Raw genomic sequence first — 19277 nt, 5'->3', positions numbered from 1 at the left:
TCCTTACTTTTACTTACACAAGCAATTTATTAGCATTGGTGCTTACTAATGCATATACCATGCAACCCTTTATTGCAATTGGAATACTCTGATAACTATCATAAACATCGTAAAAATTGCGATTACGGTCCAGAGAAACTATCCCGTGTCGACGAATATCCGAGGGATATCCCGGGTCCCGTTTCTATCTTATCGCTCTAACATATACAGACCTGCGGCACTAATCAACATAAAATATAACAAAAAGTTAAATCTAATAACCATTTTTTCACTTGTGTTGCATCGAATATGAACCATTTTAACATTTTATAAAGTTATTTTGAAACACAGACCTCTTGTGATGAGTACAATAAGGCTCCAACGGAGGCGCGACGATATATCGTCGTTTGGTATTTTTGGCAAGTGCACCGAACGACGATATATCGTCGTTCGGTACTAAAAGGGTTAACTTGTTCGAGGCCGATCGCACACATTGTGCGCGATGTCATTCTCAGGAGAAAAGTCTGTGCAATAAATTAGATTACGAGTCCTTGCGCAAAATAAAAGATTTCTCTGCCACAATTTCAAGACTCGGGAGCTAGACATTTTAACGAGATGAAAATTGCATATCAATGTTTTTCCGTCACTCAAATTATTCTCCTGCTTTAAATTATACTTGAACTCTTGAGACAACCTCGAAAGCGAAGAGGCTCCAAGATTAAACGTACCCAGGCGTCGATAGAATAAATTGCGAAAGTAAGGACTACTATGACCATGTTCGGCAGAGACGGGGTGCCTTACTGCGAGAAAGACTACCAGAAGCAGTTCGGCGTGAAGTGCGCGTACTGCAACCGCTACATCAGCGGCAAGGTGCTGCAAGCTGGCGATAATCATCATTTTCATCCAACCTGCGCGCGATGCACCAAATGCGGGGATCCCTTTGGTGACGGGGAGGAGATGTACTTGCAGGGTGCAGCGATATGGCACCCGCGCTGCGGTCCCGGACCCAGCGGGCCGAACGGTATCGTAAATGGCCACGGGGAAGCGCATACTCCCCAGCATCGGGAGTCAGAGCGAATTTCCAGCAGCGCGTCAGAAATGCAGGTAAGCCCGGGACAGGTACCGATTCGCTCGGCAGTTGCCGAATTTCGCAGCGAACGTCAGGGAGCATCACGGTCTCGGAGAACTAGTCGACTAGGACTCGACTGCCGTTTCTCAATCCTCGTTCCTCGAAGCTTCGCGCCTATCCTAAACTCGAATTTCGGAACTGGTGTACCGATCTCTGTAACATAATCAATTGCACCGTAGAGCGTGCGGCGATCGTTGTCCTTCGTGTTCCATTTCATCGTCACGGTGACTTACGATGGCGTCACTCTCGCAGTCGATCGTTCGTTCGATCGGTTTCGACCGCGTCTCATTTTTCACTCTGTTGTCGTTCGATCGCGAATCTCTCCTAATAACGTTCATTGTTCTCGACATAACATGGTTAGTATCCTCTGTCTTGACGATATCGTTCGAGAATATGTGCACGTCGCTCTCTCATCTCGCCGAATGCATTCTTTTGTTGTTGTTGTTGTTTTCTCTGAAATTTAAGTTGCATCGTACGTTGCCGTCGAACGACCATTGTTGAAATGTTGCGGAACATGTATATCGGTCGAGACGATATCTTGTCGAACGGTCCGAGACGATCACGGAAAAAGTCAGCTTGCATCGTGCTTATTCTGGACTTGTGTTGTTACCACGTGTCTCGTGTGAAACATACTACTTGTTGCTCGGTTGGCGTTCTTGTGTTTCAGTATTATACATACTACGTATTATTATACAGTTGTCTCGACACCAGACTCTAGAGTAGATCAATCTCGTTTAGATACCACCTACAGAACCACCTATTACTACTATAATTATATTTTCAGTAACAGCTTTGTGTATAGCTTAATTTTATCACCATTCTATTGAACGATAATTATTATTGGCTTTCGATTGTGCATTTACATTCTCCTTTAACGTGACGTTGTACACTTCTTCCGCACGCTTCGATGTACGGTTTTCGGTATTATATATATTATATTATATTATATTTTACGTACGCATATATATACATATACATATATATACATACTTGAACTGAGAACTCGTCATATATTTCGTTTTCTCTATGATTTTTCTCTTCTCAATATATCTTTTTCTTTTATTTTGATTATTGCTTTCTTAATCGTTGTTTACTTTTTTTTCGCACGGTCATTGTGTATAGTTTTCATTGCGGTCACGCACGCCAAGCCTGAACGGATCACTCTGCAGCCCTTACAGCAGCCTCAGTCGCAAGGTATGCCATGTATCTCCTAGCACATACGCTCTTTCGAGAAACCCCGCGTCACGCCGCGCCATAAGTTTGAATTCCACGCCGCCGGATGCGTCCTCCGCGTCGCCGAAATTCCTCCATCCCCCGATGTGGGTGGCGGGCGAATATTAGATCTCGAGTGGTCGGATGGATCAATTGGTAAAGCGGCCAATCAGCTGATTCCTGTCCTACTTGCGCGCAGTTTCACCTACACTCGGTTCAATTGAAGACCTCACTTGAACTTCGCTCTACGTTCCTTTGGTGCAGCGTTCTACTTCTAGTCGAAATTAGTCGAAAACGTTTCCGAGCAATTATCATCGTGATTGTCAGGTAACACCGAATCTACCGACGCATTGAGGATCGTGTAGAACTCTTCGCGAAAGGGACGTTGATCTTATCGGTATTCGATGCCGTAGATTAGCGGGAAAGGTGCTTTCTCGAAAGAGCGTAACACGCATCGAGTTGTTATCTTCCTTTGCTCAGTACGAAGCTAAAGTTAGCGGTATGACAAGACGCTTACGACACACCGCGAGCCCAGCACGAGCTCAACCGCGATAATATGCGTTAATTGCCTCAGTATTACCCCGCGCGAACCGGCAGTCCTGGACTGATGTTGAGAGAATACGGACGCGGTGCATCCGAGGATGTGTCTAGGATTTACACGTACTCATACTTGACCGAGACGCCCAGCCAAGGATACTTGAGACGTCCGATACAACCGTACGACAAACCACCGACGAGCCCACACTTTCACAGACCCAGCTGTAAGTCTGATCTCCGCCTCGGCGCTATTACTTTCGGATCGGTAGGTGTGCCAAAATTTCACGATGTCTCGATTCACCACGAGCTGGAAAGCATGCTTTAAATTTTATTCAGGAAACAAAGTTGTCGACGATTCTAGCATATCTCCGCATCGTATCAAAGTGGGATAAAAAAAATACACGGCCAATAATTCTCGACGGCGATACGATGCATTGATAGGTATTCTAACACAATAGTTTCATTGCGAGAAAAAGAGGCAGAGTTCATGATTTAACAATATAGGGGTCAGTGTCTCTTAGAGCCTATTCTTGTGCGGCATGGCTGATGGTTGCACCCTTTGGCCGATCCGAAATTTTTCGCGGTGTTCAGCAGCCAAAGGAAAGTGTGAATCGTGTTCCTGTTACGACAGCGTCCCGTTCGATAAGAAGCCTCGGCGGTCGCAGCAGCCGATCAGGAATGCGAGCCTTGGTCGACGCTCTCAGCGAGCCGAGACCGAAGTCGCCGGCCAGTCAAGTAGATAATGACGAGCCAATAGAGCTGGCACATTATCCGGACGCCATGAAGCCGCCTCCTGGAGCCAAGCCGCCGATCGAGAGGGACGATTTTCCCGCTCCTCCTTATCCTTACACGGATCCAGAGAGACGCAGACGATGGTCTGACACATACAAGGTGAGCCTAACCACGAGACCGATTAATTTGTTGTTGAACCCCGTAATAACACTTGTGCTCGGCTCGTAGGGAGTACCAATATCGGATGATGAGGATGAGGTCGACAACAAGACGCATATAAAGGAAGTAGAAGAGAAGTTGAAGAAAGAGCAGGACGAGCTGAGCAAAATCGACACTGGCATAGCGAAGGTGTTCCTGCAGGATCGGGAGAAGGATCGCGAGAACCTGAGACATAAAGCTGCCAACGTAGACCCCAGGAACGCGTCGAGAACGCCGTCCGCTGCCAGAGAACCAACGCACAGACTTCGATATGAGAGCCCTGTCGGTGCCTGTGAGTGTAGAATTATTATCGCTGATGTAGATACAAAGATCGTTCGCTAGATTTCCAAAGCGATCTATCACGTGCAGTATTTACTGTCGAAGCTTTCGGGCATAAGTCCTGTCTTACTGGATTTGTTTCTCCAATGTTTCTGATAATTGTGTTCCACTGTTTAACTAATCAATTAAAAAAAAGTTGTACAATTGATAAGCAATGAGCAGTCTCCAATATACAAAATGGAATACCACCACTTGATGAAGCTAGCCGCATTGCGTTAGTGAAACGTTGGAAAAATAATTTCACGAGGACACGATTTCGGACCGTGAGAATCTAAAATCTCTGATCCATGGCTTATTTTTTAGCTCCTTCGAGAAATATAGATCACGCCAGACCTTGGGAGGACGACGACGGTCTCAGTTACAGATCCAGCGGGCCGAGTTACAACGGTAAGTTCTCCCCACAGTATTCGAGCTGACTAGTTTTGTCATTATTATCATGATCGTCTCATTAACATTAAGTGATAATCATCTCATACATGTCCACACGTTCGCACATGACACTAACATACCACTCTACCGTTTGAAGTAACATCGGACATTTAGAGATACCGACGTGATAGCTGGGTGGGGAGAGAGAGAGGGAGCATCCCACGTTCGAAAAATATCATTTTGTGACGTGCGAATACGAATCGTACGATGGGGGAAGGGTGTCGCCCGTGCTCGATTGACGAACGATAACAAGTGCGTGACTCGAGCAGCGATTGTTTTAAGTTGTATGTGGCCGTGGCATAGCACCAAATACCGCACACTACGGGCGCCCATTAACGTAACCAGGTGATGTATTATCCGCTTCTGCATGTGATCGACATCTATCATCGATGTGCTTGCCTATTCTTACATCTATCATCTTTCCCGAGGACTATACGGCGGACCTCGCGAGTCAGTGAGTTTACTCCTTTCATATGATGAAAACACTTGCAGCTTGCTCGCGGAGTCCGCTGTACTGTGCGTCGAGTAAATCATCCTGCGAAGTAGCATAAGCGATACCGAGCTCCCAGTTCTTTTCACCGAGGCAAAACCCAACCGCGGTGTCCATCCCGACCGTTAAATTACCCTAGACTACATCTTGCTAAGCTCTTCTCGCATGGTACTCTGATATTTCACCATTCGCAACTATTTCATCATACACGAACATACATCGCTCAGAAGAAAAGTATCATTCTGTCATATCTATTGAATGTTTCGTCACACTGGAAGATAGTCGCGAAACTCCTACGAATTAAATTTTGGTCTAGTTCAAAGGAACATTTAAAAGCTAGAGCTATACCATTTATGGGGAAAGCCGAATTGAATTCGTGCTTTGATACTAAACCTACCCAGCAATACTGACTGGCGTTCATTACTTCGTCGAAATGTAAAGATTAAATTCATTTCGATTATGGAACGTTATCATTATGAAGTTTATAGCGTTCGCCTCGCTGTTGCGAAAGTGCAGGCAAGTTTAAAAATTTCGCCAAATCTGCGCAACTATCTTCCAACGTCGGCTCTCATTTATATATCGATATAGTATACTGCTGTCTATCGTTAGTCGACACGCCGCTACCTGTATCATCGTGTCTCTATTTGTGTTTTTGTGTTTGTGTTGTGTTTGCGTGGGCGGCAGTTGGGAGGTCATCGGCACGTTCCCCGGCTCCCAGAAACTATCCACCCCTTGGTACTCAACGCGCCTTCACTCTTCCAAACGCCGCTAGGCACTATCATTCGGTGAGTCCGTGAACTTTCCAATTGACCTACCGTTGATCTCAAGTCAAACGATTATAGACTCGTAATCACGGGCCCGGAAAGGCGAGCTTTGGCTCGATGCGAAGGAAAAGAAGCTCGCTTTTCCGAGAACAGGCACGCCAAAAAGTAGAAAAAAAGACTACCGAAGAGCAGACGTCGTGCGACCGAGGGAAACGTATGATGATTCCGATTTGTTGACTTGTCTTCACGGGAGGCATGCTTCTTTTTGTATCGTTCTTCTTTATTCTCTATCGACCTTCTTTATTCTCTCTTGTATCTTTAGCTTTATAGAAATATTTACTATTACTTACACACAGACACACACGTACACATACAGGTGCTGGCTTATTCGTTCCGAGTACAAGTACATATTGATTGCATATGAATATCTTTTCGTTTCTCGTACACGCGCCGATTATTCTTTGCACCCTGTTTCACGAGGCACACTACGCTTCTGCACCACGAAACGAACGTTTCGCCCTCTTGCCGTGGGGATGTTCGATTAATAGTAGTGTCTCGGAGGACCTACCAACACGTAGTACTCGAAAATTTGCATTCTCTTACCTTTTTTTCTTTCGTTCTTCCTTGGCAATCTTCTTTTTTCGCTCGCCGTGCTTGCTGGAGAGCTGCACCGACAAAAGTCAACGAAACTCTGGAGAAATATCTTTCTTCGGGGTTTTTGAGGAAGCATGGCAGCGAACACGTCACAGTATCCTCTCGTTCAGAAGCAAACGCTCAATTTCTCAAATTATCATCCGGCCAATATTTCTCATCTTAAAATTCGAGCAGTCGCATCGTAGCATCGATGGAAGAAAAACAGCCCTGTCGTCCGAAGGAAATATTTGAACTGATAGGGACGCTATTGATTATATCTGGTTTAGCGACGAATAAAGTAGAACTTGTGATCTATCATGAAGCAAACGCACGTGGATACTGTGAGAAGGAGAGGTTGCAAAGTTTTTGGAAAAAAGGTGAAGCCGATGACTGTAGTCTCTCGATGCAAAAGGTAGGGTACAAAACAGTCCCCCGATTCCAGTGACACAGAGCAAAGTCGATGTAACGAAAAACCACTCCACGCAATACAAAGAACGCAATGTTTTGTTGGCGAACGTTGGGCATTCGTATGGGAATGAAACGATTCCACTGTCCGGTTGGAACTAATGAGTAATACTGTCGATTGACCATTTGAAACCAGTTGTGAGCTCCCTTCGGCACATCCCGAAGCCAGGGTACGGTCTGGCACCGCGAAGTCACACCTTCTCCTCGACCGGCGGTTCTGTATCTGCTCTCCCTGTAAGTCTTGCACAATCGCGTCACAATCGACGACCAATCTCTTGCACCTGTTGCTGTATTTTAGTTAAGAAATGCTCTAGAGACACTTTATTCTTTACTTGTTTCGACTCTTACGATTTATTCTTGTGATTATTACCATTACTTATATTTTCTCTCTATCGATGGAAATATATATATACATATTTCTCTCTCTCTATATCTATACATATATATTATACACATATGATGATATTACACGGTTTAAGGAGAATGTACCACGTGCCACTGCTAAAATGTACGCTTTTCTGTCGTCTAGGGTGATTATTCGTTCAGTGGGATGGGAGACAAGACGCACAGCACTGATTTCTCCTCTGGCAAGTCAGATAGTGAGTAACAAAGCGGAAAGGACCTATACCAATCACGTTATCTTGCCACCTTTTCTCTCGCAGTACTCTCGAATCTTCGACCTTCTTGTACATGCTTCTTTATCATTATTATTTTGTTCACATATCGAGAGTGCTCGCGGAACCACGTGCGTTGACAATCTCTCTAACGGTTCCGCGAGCACGCTTTTATGCTCTTCCTTTTTTTCTTTTTCATTTCTCTTCGTTCTATTTTGATCATTACATATCGGCTTTAATACCTGAGCATGCTTGACTAATGCATCCTCGCTGAATCGTACAAACTATACAACACGTGCTACACTCATGCTCACCCCAATACGCACACTTACATATATACACGCATATACGTACATACATAGGTACACGGATTGTCATTGTCATCGTTTCATTGTACGATCGTTTCCCCGCTGTGGGACCCGGCGTACGGTGATCATTTTAGATCACGGATTGCATAAGAATCGCAGACTGTTATGATCATTAACCGTGCCGGATGGATTTCTAGCTGTTCGTGACGGTCATCCGTAGCGCGATGAACGTCACAGTATGATACGTGCCTTGAGGATGTTTGATCGTTGAGAGCTGCCACGTATCATGTAGCTTTTTTAGTGGATTCAGGTCATATCTTGTACAAATACGATCATCCGACATTCGCTTATAGTGATTTCATCGGGCCCGATCGTCTTCCCGGTCGACAAGACAGTTCGCCAACGTCGGTCAAATCAGAAATGATGTATCGATGCTGTGTCAGAGAGGAAGACGTTCGGCTGTTGTTGGTTGGATACGGAACACGATCGATCGCCGAGCGAAACGACTGTTTCTTAACATAACGAAATGGTTTGTGCAACATGGTTTGACATGGTTTTTTTCTTTCCCATTTTCTCCCGAACTTTAGTATCGACAGGCAGCATCACGGATGTGGATCGACGGGCACTGGTATGTACCACAGCCCCATACTACTCCCGGCGAATTAGCATGGTTTGTAGCTTGTTTTTGCATTTCTGATTTATATGATTAATTGCATTCTTGCAGTCGCGTTAGATTAATTCGGTATTGAGAGAGAAGGAGTGTGCGCGTGTGTGAAAGAGAGAAAGAGAGAGAGAGAGAGGGATGAAGAAAGAGATGAAATGAGAATCGCACGAACGCGAGAGACTAGATCACGAATTCACGGAATCGTTTTCACAAAGTACAGAAATATCTATGTACATATCGATATAGTTGGACCGTCGCTGTCGCAGTGTAATATATCTACATATATTTTGTACATAGAGCGTTGTATATTGTTTTGCGCATGCCTGCTGTACATTTGCTGCGATTACAGTTCTCCATTTTTTTTTCTACTTTGCATTTGCAATATATCTATTTTGTTTTCGATTCTTGTTTTGTTTGCCTTGCGACTTGGAGTTGTTGCATATTTGACTATCGACGAATCAGTTTACCAGAGATCGATTCGATTAGAGATTGTTTATGCGCTTCGATGATTTGCAACGTTTTAGACCGAAGGTGACCAGCTTTTTGCTGTTTGTTCGACAGTGCCAGACAATAACGCAATATCTTTTCGTTGACGCAACGATAACACGATGCGAGTTTCTCGTACCGATCCCGCCCAAAATCTTTAACAAGGATTAATATAGATCGTCGCCATTGCTGCCGTCTCTCACTTTTCGTTTTTTGTCGAGTTAACCGACGCGTACTAAAACACTTCCATTAACCGCATACGAAAGCATCTTTTGTGCACTACGGAACGAAAGAAACAGAACGGAACTATGGTCTACACTGAACAATTTCTGAACAATCTGTGCATGATGCGCACGTTCACGCGTGTGTCGTGACTGCTTCATTCTTTCCCTGCCGATCGAAAAGCGACCGATCCGTGGCGAGTGTAGAGTCCGGTATCATGTAAGTCTCACAGAACACACTGCACGAAAAACGGTTCACCGACTGCGCGGGGTTCAAGAATGAATCGCAAGATTCCAGTTACCATCGCATCGCCTCGTTTCAGTCTAGCTATAGTTCTGTCTCGCGAACGGCACACCGACCACGCCAATGGTGCACGCCGTTCGCACAAAAACGCGTCGTTCAGTCAATTCGCTGATTCTCTTTTTATTTTTGCTACAACGTTCAGTCATGCTGACGGTCGAGCGATCCGCTGCAACGTGAGAACAAACATCTCGCGTGGGACCATTTACATAGTTCTTCAAAAGCCTAACCGAGATATCCTCTCAATTTTGCGTATTGGAAGCATTACGCGTCCTGCGTTCAATTTATTTGAAATACTCCAAAATCCAGAGAATTGCGGAACTACTGTGCAAAATTGAGAGAAAATCGGCAAAAATAATCTGTTTCGAATAGATTTAAAGCCTCTTAAAAATGTTGATCATTGGATAATTGAAAGATCGAAAATCGAGCAGCGAGAATGCGTTCCGAAGGACGATCATAGCGTCCGAGGAAACCGTAAAGAATTCGTTCCCGCGCGAGAGGCTTCGTTCAATTAAATGCACCGCTATTAACTCCGATGGTACGTCTCAGATTACGGGTATTAATGTACGACTCGTGCTTCAGAATGATGGTGGAATGCTACCATCGTCCACCACGTATACAGGTGGCCTAGGTTCGGTGGTCGGGAGTCATGGGGGACATCATGTGAGAAGATCACTGCCGGACATGGGTACTGCGCCATCCGAACCACCGAAACTCTATCCATATCACTTACTTGTCATCACTAACTATAGGCTGCCCGCCGACGTGGATCGCTGCAACCTTGAGGTGAGCAACTACACCGCTAATTGATATTCACGGCATTAATCTCTGCAATTACCCGCACGAACCGCATTCCCGGCAAAAAATTCTTTACACTCGTACCTTGTAATCACACGCGAGTCCACTATCCCGCGTGATTTATCTAATTCTTTAACGTGATTTCAATCGGTAACCAATTGATATTCTCTCGAGATAAATAAACCATCAATGTTTTGGTGCTTCTCTTGGCGAAATTGCTAGATTCTGGGCAGAATTTTAAACGATATTGCTCTAGCGATATAATTCTCTTTTTTGTGCTTCGTCATGTAAGAAACATTAACGGTCGGAATTGAGAAATCTAAGAATGTGTTTTTTGACTTTTCCAGCGACATCTTTCAGATGCGGAATTCGAGGCAGTCCTGCAGTGCGGCCGCACGGAATTCTACAGAATGCCGCAGTGGCGCCGCAACGAGATGAAAAGACGCGCCCGACTGTTTTAACCAGCCTTACTCGCCGTAAGCGTTCGGCATATTATCTCCGCCGTGTCACAACTGTGTCACCTTGGTATCGAGTGTACATTCCTTGGGGTCGCGGCAGCCGAATCGGGACACCGCGGATCGCCCCGGGACGATCCATCGATCGCGGACCGCGCCGCGAACGCGGGAGAACGGTCCTCGAGGAATCGTGGGATCGCGGTTCCCACGCGAATACACGCCGGTACACGTGCACACACGCCCACGCGCAGACAGAAGAAGCACTGCCATTTGTCGTCAATTTCGTTCTCTCGGCAACGAGTCCGTAGGCAGCTCCGACCAATATGCGATGAGATCATTGCCTCGTCGCACCTGTGCGATTTCGGTGCTTCTCCCGGGGGAATCCTTCTTGTCGTTGTTTCCGTTTCTGTGATTTAGCGGGCCAGCGCCGTTGAAAGTAGCCGAAAACGAGAGAGAAGCCCTTGATTACCGATCGCTGTCGACGCGGAGAATGTGTGTGTGTGAGAGAGACAGAGAGAAACCCGAGGTTAATAGAATTTGAACGAGCGACAGTAATATGTTCACAGGTGTGTCCTCTAGGAGAACAACAGAGAGACGTATCTTTTCCTGCATCTAGCTTTTAATCCGACCTTCCGCGACCATGATTTTGTTGTCGCGCCGAGGAAACGGTAAATGGGTAGAATATTTTCGGGGAGTTCGGTGAACGCGAGCGTGTCTCTTCTTCTTTCCGTTCCAATGACTCCGGATCAACGTCGAGAATCGTCGTCGCGCGCGCGCGTACGATCTACTGGAAACCCTGCCAAGAAAGTAGTAGGGAATTAGAGAACGGGACGATGCAAATATTCGCGATGCACCGTGTGCGTTCTTGTACATAAATCACCGCATTGTGGACAGAGGCGAGGGGAGGCAACGGTGTACACCGTTTTCGGAATTCGCTTGAACCACAGACACACTTACTATTTGCAAAAAAAAGGTTATTACACAAAAGCGCTACTATTATATGAACTGTCATTATTATTATTATTATTATTATTAATTTTTAACTATTATTATTATTATTATATTTTACTATAAGTAACATGAGAACTTTATCGTATAAGTAGATAGGAAGCCCAGCTTGCCGGGTGACGTGAATCATATATCGACGATTTTGCATGCTGATTCTCTATTTTATCAAATGTTAATGGATCGCGCGCTGCGTTTTCTAATTCGTAATACAAGCTAGGAAGAAATCTGGAGAGTTTTCCAGGAAGTCAACTTCGAAAACCGTTCATCTCGTTCTTCAAAGTCGATTTTCCGTTTATCAAACATCGACGCGGAATTCGATCTCCGTTTCTCGCGTTTAACTTATTTTATCTGTTTGCCAGGGCATCGTAGGTTTTTTCGATAAATGTCTACGGAATAGGGAACGCGTCGCGTAACGATGATCCTTTTATCTGTCTCTATATACGCATATTGACTACACGGAATCGCTCTGCAGTGCGGGCGACGGTTGTTCAAGAGTAATCCTAAAAGTATATCCATTCGTGGATAGATAGAATTGAAAAGAAGATAGATATTTAACGAAAAGACGTTTTATACGTCAGGCGGCAAGCTGATACAGCGAGAAAAGGCGTACGTTGAAGTAGATCGGATTTTCAAGCGATTTCAAGAAGTCGCGTAGCAAACGCGAATGCATCGACACAATCTCTTCGGGAATCCTTGATGATATAAGAGAGGGGGTGGGAAAAAAAGCGTTCGCGATTCGCTGTCAAGCGAACCGGCCCGAGAATAAGCGTATCACTGTACTACACTTCGCCTGTTACCCTAAGTCATGTGCCTATACGCGAATGTCGGCGGACATTCGACACGCGAGGAAAGTCGTCGGTCTCCCAAAATAGCGTCCGTGGAGCTCTCGCGATCCCAGTCGATCTTTCTAACCAATCACAGCTGAAAAAACCGTTAAAGCATATTTGATTTATTTTATCTTATTTTATTTTATGGAGGCGCTGCGAAAGTTTTTTCTTGTGTACTAGGTATATTTGTAGGTGCTGAATGCGTCGAGAATTTTTTTAAGAAAAAAGACATCCTTGGAAAGGAATCTGGGCCCAGGGTCAAAAGATCAGAAAGCATTGCAATTTAAGTTAGAGGACACTGGGTCACAGAAAATTAAATCTTTCGATTGGTTTCTTTAATTTCGCGTGATTTCGACCGAATTGCGGAGGCGCGAGAGCTGCGACGTTGTGAGTTTGTGCAATTCCCGGCAAGTATATCTCGTCGCTTGGTTTCATAAGGAGATTCACCGTGCTCCATGATCTTGCGTATGCGACCCTCTGCGAGCAACAAAAAGAAAGATGAGGGAGAGAGAAGAGAGAGCAAGATGCACGTCGAGGAGATTGGAAAGGGCGGTTTTCTCATTCATGATGTCCTAGTTTCCTTCTCGTATGCTTTTTTACACGCCCACGGACACAAACACACGTACACTATCAGAACTAATAGACTGCAATATTTATTTTTAATTTGCAGAGATTCTGTAATAGCGAACTGCGCTAGCCCAGACATTTTTCTAACAGACCGTATTCTATTTGCTTCCTCGTCGTGTTCTTTTTGTACTCGTTCCGTTCTCCCTCACCGGGACACATTTGTTCTCGCCTCTATCCTTTTAAGTTTTGTTGCTTTCGGTACCCTTTTTTTTTTCTTTTTCTCCATTCTGTTTCCTTATCGAATGTAAGAGTTTTATTTACGACGACCGATCGCAAGCAGATTCCAACCGTGACACTGTTAGATCATGGTGCACCGTTGCGTTCACACCGTGCAATGCGAACCAATGTATGTTTCTGTTGTATAGAGCACATTGCTTCCGCTAGTCCCTGAAGTTCAATAAACGCAAACCTACACGAAACCCATGCGTTCACGCGTCCTTCACGTTTTTTTCACTCTTTGGTTTCTCATGCTCACGTCGCTCACTCAAAGTTCTATGCTACGAGTTCTAGGCGGCAAGTTAATTGCATTTTAAGCGCGCAGGATGGTCCACCGAAATGTTTCTAGCCGTAAGATTCATTCGACTTTTAATATACATTGCAAGCACAAACTAGTTTGACTCATGATCAAGACAATTTGATGGGCGGACCACCCTGTGCTCGACGCCGTCTTTACTTTGTACACCTCGAATCAGAGATCGATATTGCCATAATCTATAGATTATTCACAGTTTTGTTCCTAGGTTGCATAATACATTTTTGTCAGACGTGTTTCTTACCATAATCGTGAAATAAAACTACCTGCCGAGCATTACCTTCTGAAACCATGCGTCCCGTCTTTTTTACTTCACCGTGGCGTTCTAGATTTAAGAGTCAAGAGGAATTAGCCTTCTTCCGAAGAATCACGAATCCCTCCATCATGCTGGAAACCGCCTCGTATTCGTCGGAAGCTAGCTCCGCCCTTTCGTTTATGTAAAGCAACGCCGGAGTAGTGTGGACGTAACCACCTGCAATGGATTTCGGGTTCCCAGCCTTGCCCACTGTGTCCACTGCCTTTCCAACCCTCACTGGTACCGGTAAACTCTAATTATCGATAGAAAAAAAGCGAATCGCTAATAACTCTCGCAGAAAATGAAAAAGATAACTTGTCATAACGCGGATTGTAAAACACACTTGCAGATCCTCGTCCAATGTGACCAGCCATCTTGGTTCCATCGCGATGGCCAGACAGTACATCAGGTAATGCGATTTCGTCAAGATTAAATTGCGACAGTCGAGGAAGGACACGAGAACAACCATCAGACCAGCAAGTGCTGTGCGATCCAAAATTTTGGAGCCACAACGCAGAGGGGATATGGACAGGGTGCCCTACAAATTAATATTGTGTTACTATCGCGGAACCTAATAAAATTTTTGGTTTCTTCTAGGTGGTCAATACTTTGCCGAGATGAACCAGACCGAGTGCTATTCTAGCAAGGAACAAATGCGTCGGACTCTTTGCGTGATAGCAAATCAACTGTCTTAACAGATTAGCGGCATGTGCATGATTGGTCCCTGCACTGACCAGACCAAGCGCAAATATCGCATTGCTCGCGACATCCGGATCATTGTCGTGACTGTATTTGTAGAGAACGCTCATCAGCGAATAGTCAGGGTTCGACAGAGAGGACAGGCCCAAAGCTAACGGCATTGCTCTCCTCGTGGCTATGGGGCCGTATCTCCCTATCTAAAAATGAGTAACAATAGTTTCGCAGGATCAAAATGTCTGGGAAAGTATAGCAGACCTGTCCAAAAATCCTTGAGTTCTCGTTGCCGTCTCCTAAGCCAACCATGGCGACACCTAAAACAGCTATGGCTTGCGTGGGCCCAATTTCTCTGGGACATTTTTATAGTAGTTAATATAGGGGTTGGAAAGAAGCTGGTCTATTATAATAACGAAGAAAAATACTTGAGATCCTCTTTCTTCTCCGTTTTCTCTGTCGACTCCGGAGACGAAGTTTTCTGCGTTGAACAACAACTACTTGCAAAACTGGTTACCGGAGTAATCGGCGTACTATCGTTGTCGACAGGTTCCGAACAAATTCGTAATAACTCTTGCACTATAAGCACGTCGCCTGTGCCAGCATACGCGCATATCTAGAGACAATAACTTATAATTTGTTGCAAATTTACAATGCCTAGTTAATTATTTCTTGGCATTGGCAATTTCTTATGAATCAGCAAGTCATATTCGGTATTATAAATATTCCTATTAGGATTATTTAGAGAACAGATATGGTGACTGTCATTTAAAAACATTAAGTACAGTAAAAATCCGATTATGCGCAGAAAATACCATGATATCTATTAATTTATGCTTGAACGAACATTTAAAGAATTCAAAAATATTCAGGAGACTTTCGAATTTACATTATGTTAATAAAGTTAATTCATTATTGTAAATATTGAAGACGGATGATTCTAGCCGCTTTTTCCATAAGAGAAAATGTCAAAATAGCGCCATTATGTGTAGTGACAAAACGCTCAAACTGTTCAACGATTTAATTTGAATTTCTTTCGCTAAGTGGCAGCGCCTGACAATTCTGTTTAAAATGTCCAAACAGCGCCACTGCAGGTAGCGGCAAAATGCTGAAACTTGTAGACAATTTACCAACGATCGAGATTTTTAGAGGAAATTATGGCGATATCATTTATCGCCGACGTTAGAAAATATTGTGTCCTAATTTGGCTAGTAATTTAAGCATTTTTCCACTATGTCCAGTGACACTACTCGAATGTTTTAAGAGAAATTGGGAAATACTATTATCTAGCGAAAGAAACTGAAACCAAATCGTTAAACTGTTTGAGCGTTTTACCACTGCAACTAATGGCGCTGTTTCGACTATTTTAGGAGTAGAAAATGCGTGTAACTTTTAATACGGTTTATTATAGGGAAAACTGTAAGAATCCTGTTTCCGACATTTACAATAAAAAAATAAACTCTTGTTGCATGATATAAATGCAGGAGAGCCTCCTGAATATTTCTGTGCTGTCTAATTTCGTTTCAATTTCGTAATTGATATATTTCATGCTATTTCCGTTGATTAATAAATTATTTTTTGGTCATTAATATATCGCTGCAACAAATACCTGCAACATAGTCTGCGAGGCCAGTTTGTAAGGATCAGGAAGCACCTCCAGGGCCACGGAGGAAAACTCTATCACATCTCGACAGCCCATGTAGATTAATCCTAGTGCCAGTGGTAGAAATCTGCAAGTATAATTTCCTTTTAATAAATTTCCGATGGAAATCGAGAATTAACGTTCGCATTGTAACATATATTTTTTAGCTTTCTTCTGACAGCCAAATACATATAACTACTAAAAATTTTCATAAAACATATTAATTACACAAATACTTGTCAGGTTTTCAGTACATACAAAGTTTTAATAGAAATGCCCCGTTGCTATTATGCTAATAACCTGGAGTAGGTGTTGGACAGATCATGCGGCTCCAGCTCCAGTAACTTCTGGAGGATTACCGAGGATACTTCGGGATCAGCCGATCCTACATTGATCAATCCTATGGATATCGCACTCAACGCTGTCACCTCCATGTTATCTGTAAATCCACGAATTCTATAGAACTGATTCAGGAATCCGTAGGAACTGTACCCACTTTCCTTGTCAGCTAAGACTTCGATCAGCAGTTGAGTGACATCGGATCTGCCGGAGCCAGCATACGCCAATCCTAGGCCCAGAACAGACCCTATTCTTAGCGTCGCGCTGTTCGAGGACACGTAATCGCTTAGGAGAGCCAGAGCCGGATCGCACTCGTTGCGAACACCGCAATTAACGAGGCCTATAGCCAGTAGAGCTCCAGATTTGATATAATCCTCGCTCGTGTAAAGGTACCTAATCATAAACAGCATATAAAACCCCATTAAAGCATTCATCGATAGCATAGGGAAATCGAAATTCACTTGTCTATGGGCACCAGGCCACCGTCCACGTCCCACATGTGAATCAGACCCAAGGAGGCGGTAGCCGACAACATCCCGTGATCCTAGAAATAAATTTTTCGTGCGTCGATCCTTAATCCTAGTCATAAGCCAGTCTCTCGCACCTTGTTCTTGTAAACCCAGCAGTCCTCGGCGTTGGTCATCAGCTTATCCTCCCCGAAGCCAGCGTGAACAAAGCCGGAGACGAAGCTGGCTGTCAGATTGGCCCTAGCAGAGTCTGGCTCGTATTTTCCGAGAACTTTTCCCTCGTAAGTCTTGTAGATGTCTTCGGGAAGCTTAGGCTCGCAGATGTCTAGCTCGCTGGCCAGCGAGTGAAAGTGGGAGATCACGTGGCTATTGCTCAGGATCATCTCAATGTCCTTTGCGTCGTCTCCTTCGTACTCCTTTTTCAGAGGGTTGTCCTGGCGATTAAGAAACTGTAAGCGATTCGGCCGAGATTATTGGACAAGATAGTCGTTACCCGTTGTCTGGCAAGTATAAACGCTAATTGTTTCCGCGTGACGCTGTCGGGACAAGTGGCCAGGCATTTATAAATCAACTCGGTATCGAACACCTGCAAAGCCACCAGCATGGCCTTGCAGTACTCCTGGAATCTCAGATACTGATCGACGACCACTTTCAATATCTGCTTTCTTTCCGTGTCCTCGCTACAAATTCCAACATAATGACCTTTCAAGACGCTGACAATGCGCCGGCAGCCGCGGTTCACTCACCTGTAGGACGCGCAGCCTTCCAAATATCGGCAGACTCTTCCGAAGTTCCTGCTGTCCAAGTAGCTACCTAGAAAGCTCAGCTGATCGATCTCCAGACACAGGTCGCAGCCGGGTATCTCCGCGTTGTGCTTCATGTCGAATTTTACGATGTGCTTGATCAACGGCGCCAATTGTGTCCTATCGTTCGACAGAGGTCAATGTTCAGTTGAGATTTTGGGTCGCGGGGTACCTTATCTGTTGCTCCTCCCTCACAGGAGCGTTCGTGATCTCATCGACGATTTCGCACTCCAACTGTCTCACATACTCGTGGCCCCACTCGCCAGGGTTCGTCACATTGCCTTGGAGGCAGTATCGCAGACACTCTTTCGACCCTGGAGCTGCTCCTGCCAGCGACAACACGCTCAGGACTTCAGCAAACTGTTGCTTCACCGCTTTCTGCTTTACCCTGCAGTGCGAATCCTTCAGAGCACAGTAACTATTTCTAAGGTACTTCAGCGGCTTTGGAACCGCCGTCATCGAGGTCGTCGCTGTCTGCATCAGCAGCCTCAGTTGGCTTAAGGACACCAGCATCGCATTTTCGTCCTGACCCTTCAGTTTCGTCGAAAAATACCAATTGTGAAAATGTCGGCGGCTCGTAGGTGGTTTCGACATTCCGAGGGTGTGAAATCAGAAACGCGGTAAATGATAGGGATGGGCGGGTACCCGACATTTTGGTTTCAGTTTTGGTCGGGCATCTTTCTCGGTTTTAGGTTCGATACTCAAAAATTTCGACGTCGAGGTCGGTTTAGGCAGTGCTTAGGTTGAATCGGTACGTTACCAACACCTCGTGCACTACCTAACCCCTTGTGCTATCATATTTTCAGATCTGCATCAATTAGTATTTTTTCGTCCTTAATAATTTCCTTGATGGAACAAGAAGATTTTTGTTTCCTAATTGTCTTCATTTACTTCCATCCCAAATTTTAACGATAGAAGATTCAAATTTTATTTTAATTTAATAAAAACGACTGACAGTTATATCTATTACATTATCTAAGAAATGTTAGTCACGAATCTGACTCGTTATTATGGTGCAAGAGGTTAACCCGACTTCGATGACGTATACCCGAGTTTTCGGGTCGCGATCGGACTCGAATATCCGAAATTTTCAAATATCTCACCTCTAATAGGTAATACTTACCAATAGTACGTCGGCTAATTGAAGCAACTCCTCCTGCAACCTCGTGTCCTCTTCGTCCTAGGAAAGGTAGGATTATCTTCAGAAGGAAAATGGATACGTTCGATTCGATACATTTCAAAAGATTGGACACATTACCATCTCCGTCTGTATATTCTGCAAACGTGTATCCG

General features: G+C 44.6%; 2 protein-coding genes across 14 annotated transcripts in view; one reads left to right on the top strand and one right to left on the bottom strand.

Moving 5' to 3' along the window:
* Positions 1 to 13325, top strand: part of Unc-115a (actin binding LIM protein Uncoordinated 115a) — a 32153-nt gene extending 18828 nt beyond the window's left edge. For 2 of the 13 annotated variants that reach the window (XM_078193290.1, XM_078193285.1), the window contains exons 5-15: positions 765 to 1083; positions 2231 to 2302; positions 2895 to 3081; positions 3489 to 3748; positions 3818 to 4079; positions 4430 to 4513; positions 5730 to 5830; positions 7437 to 7506; positions 8417 to 8499; positions 10084 to 10287; positions 10647 to 13325. In XM_078193290.1, the coding sequence (XP_078049416.1) occupies positions 765 to 1083; positions 2231 to 2302; positions 2895 to 3081; positions 3489 to 3748; positions 3818 to 4079; positions 4430 to 4513; positions 5730 to 5830; positions 7437 to 7506; positions 8417 to 8499; positions 10084 to 10287; positions 10647 to 10760 (1756 nt within the window). In that variant the 3' untranslated portion in view covers positions 10761 to 13325. Of the gene's footprint in view, positions 1 to 764; positions 1084 to 2230; positions 2303 to 2894; positions 3082 to 3488; positions 3749 to 3817; positions 4080 to 4429; positions 4514 to 5729; positions 5831 to 7043; positions 7142 to 7436; positions 7507 to 8416; positions 8500 to 10083; positions 10288 to 10646 lie in introns of those variants that run through there. The other 11 variants (XM_078193288.1, XM_078193287.1, XM_078193286.1 and 8 more) reach the window with 11 other exon arrangements.
* Positions 13326 to 14024: 699 nt separating this feature from the next.
* Positions 14025 to 18497, bottom strand: LOC144476400 (26S proteasome non-ATPase regulatory subunit 2). Its single transcript, XM_078193300.1, has 13 exons — positions 18157 to 18497; positions 17928 to 18104; positions 17675 to 17861; positions 17319 to 17615; positions 17176 to 17258; positions 16872 to 17107; positions 16676 to 16814; positions 16343 to 16463; positions 15162 to 15349; positions 14998 to 15088; positions 14652 to 14939; positions 14387 to 14581; positions 14025 to 14296 (listed from the first exon to the last, which is right to left on the bottom strand). Exons 1-13 carry the CDS (start codon positions 18495 to 18497, stop codon positions 14087 to 14089), a joined length of 2553 nt encoding a protein of 850 aa, XP_078049426.1. The 3' UTR covers positions 14025 to 14086.
* Positions 18498 to 19277: the final 780 nt, after the last annotated feature.

This window comes from Augochlora pura, chromosome 10 (assembly GCF_028453695.1).
Source record: "Augochlora pura isolate Apur16 chromosome 10, APUR_v2.2.1, whole genome shotgun sequence".
NCBI classification, from domain to species: domain Eukaryota; kingdom Metazoa; phylum Arthropoda; class Insecta; order Hymenoptera; family Halictidae; genus Augochlora; species Augochlora pura.
Note: the sequence above shows the minus strand (reverse complement) of the source record. Positions and strands in the feature narration are given on the sequence as shown.

Coding starts and splice junctions, on each gene's coding strand:
- LOC144476400 (XM_078193300.1), bottom strand. CDS start 18,497: ATGCTGGTGTCCTTAAGCCAACTGAGGCTGCTGATGCAGACAGCGACG. Junction 18,105..18,156: donor AGGGAGGAGCAACAGATAAG/GTACCCCGCGAC, acceptor GTCGAACGATAG/GACACAATTGGCGCCGTTGA. Junction 17,259..17,318: donor GCTGGGTTTACAAGAACAAG/GTGCGAGAGACT, acceptor ATTTATTTCTAG/GATCACGGGATGTTGTCGGC.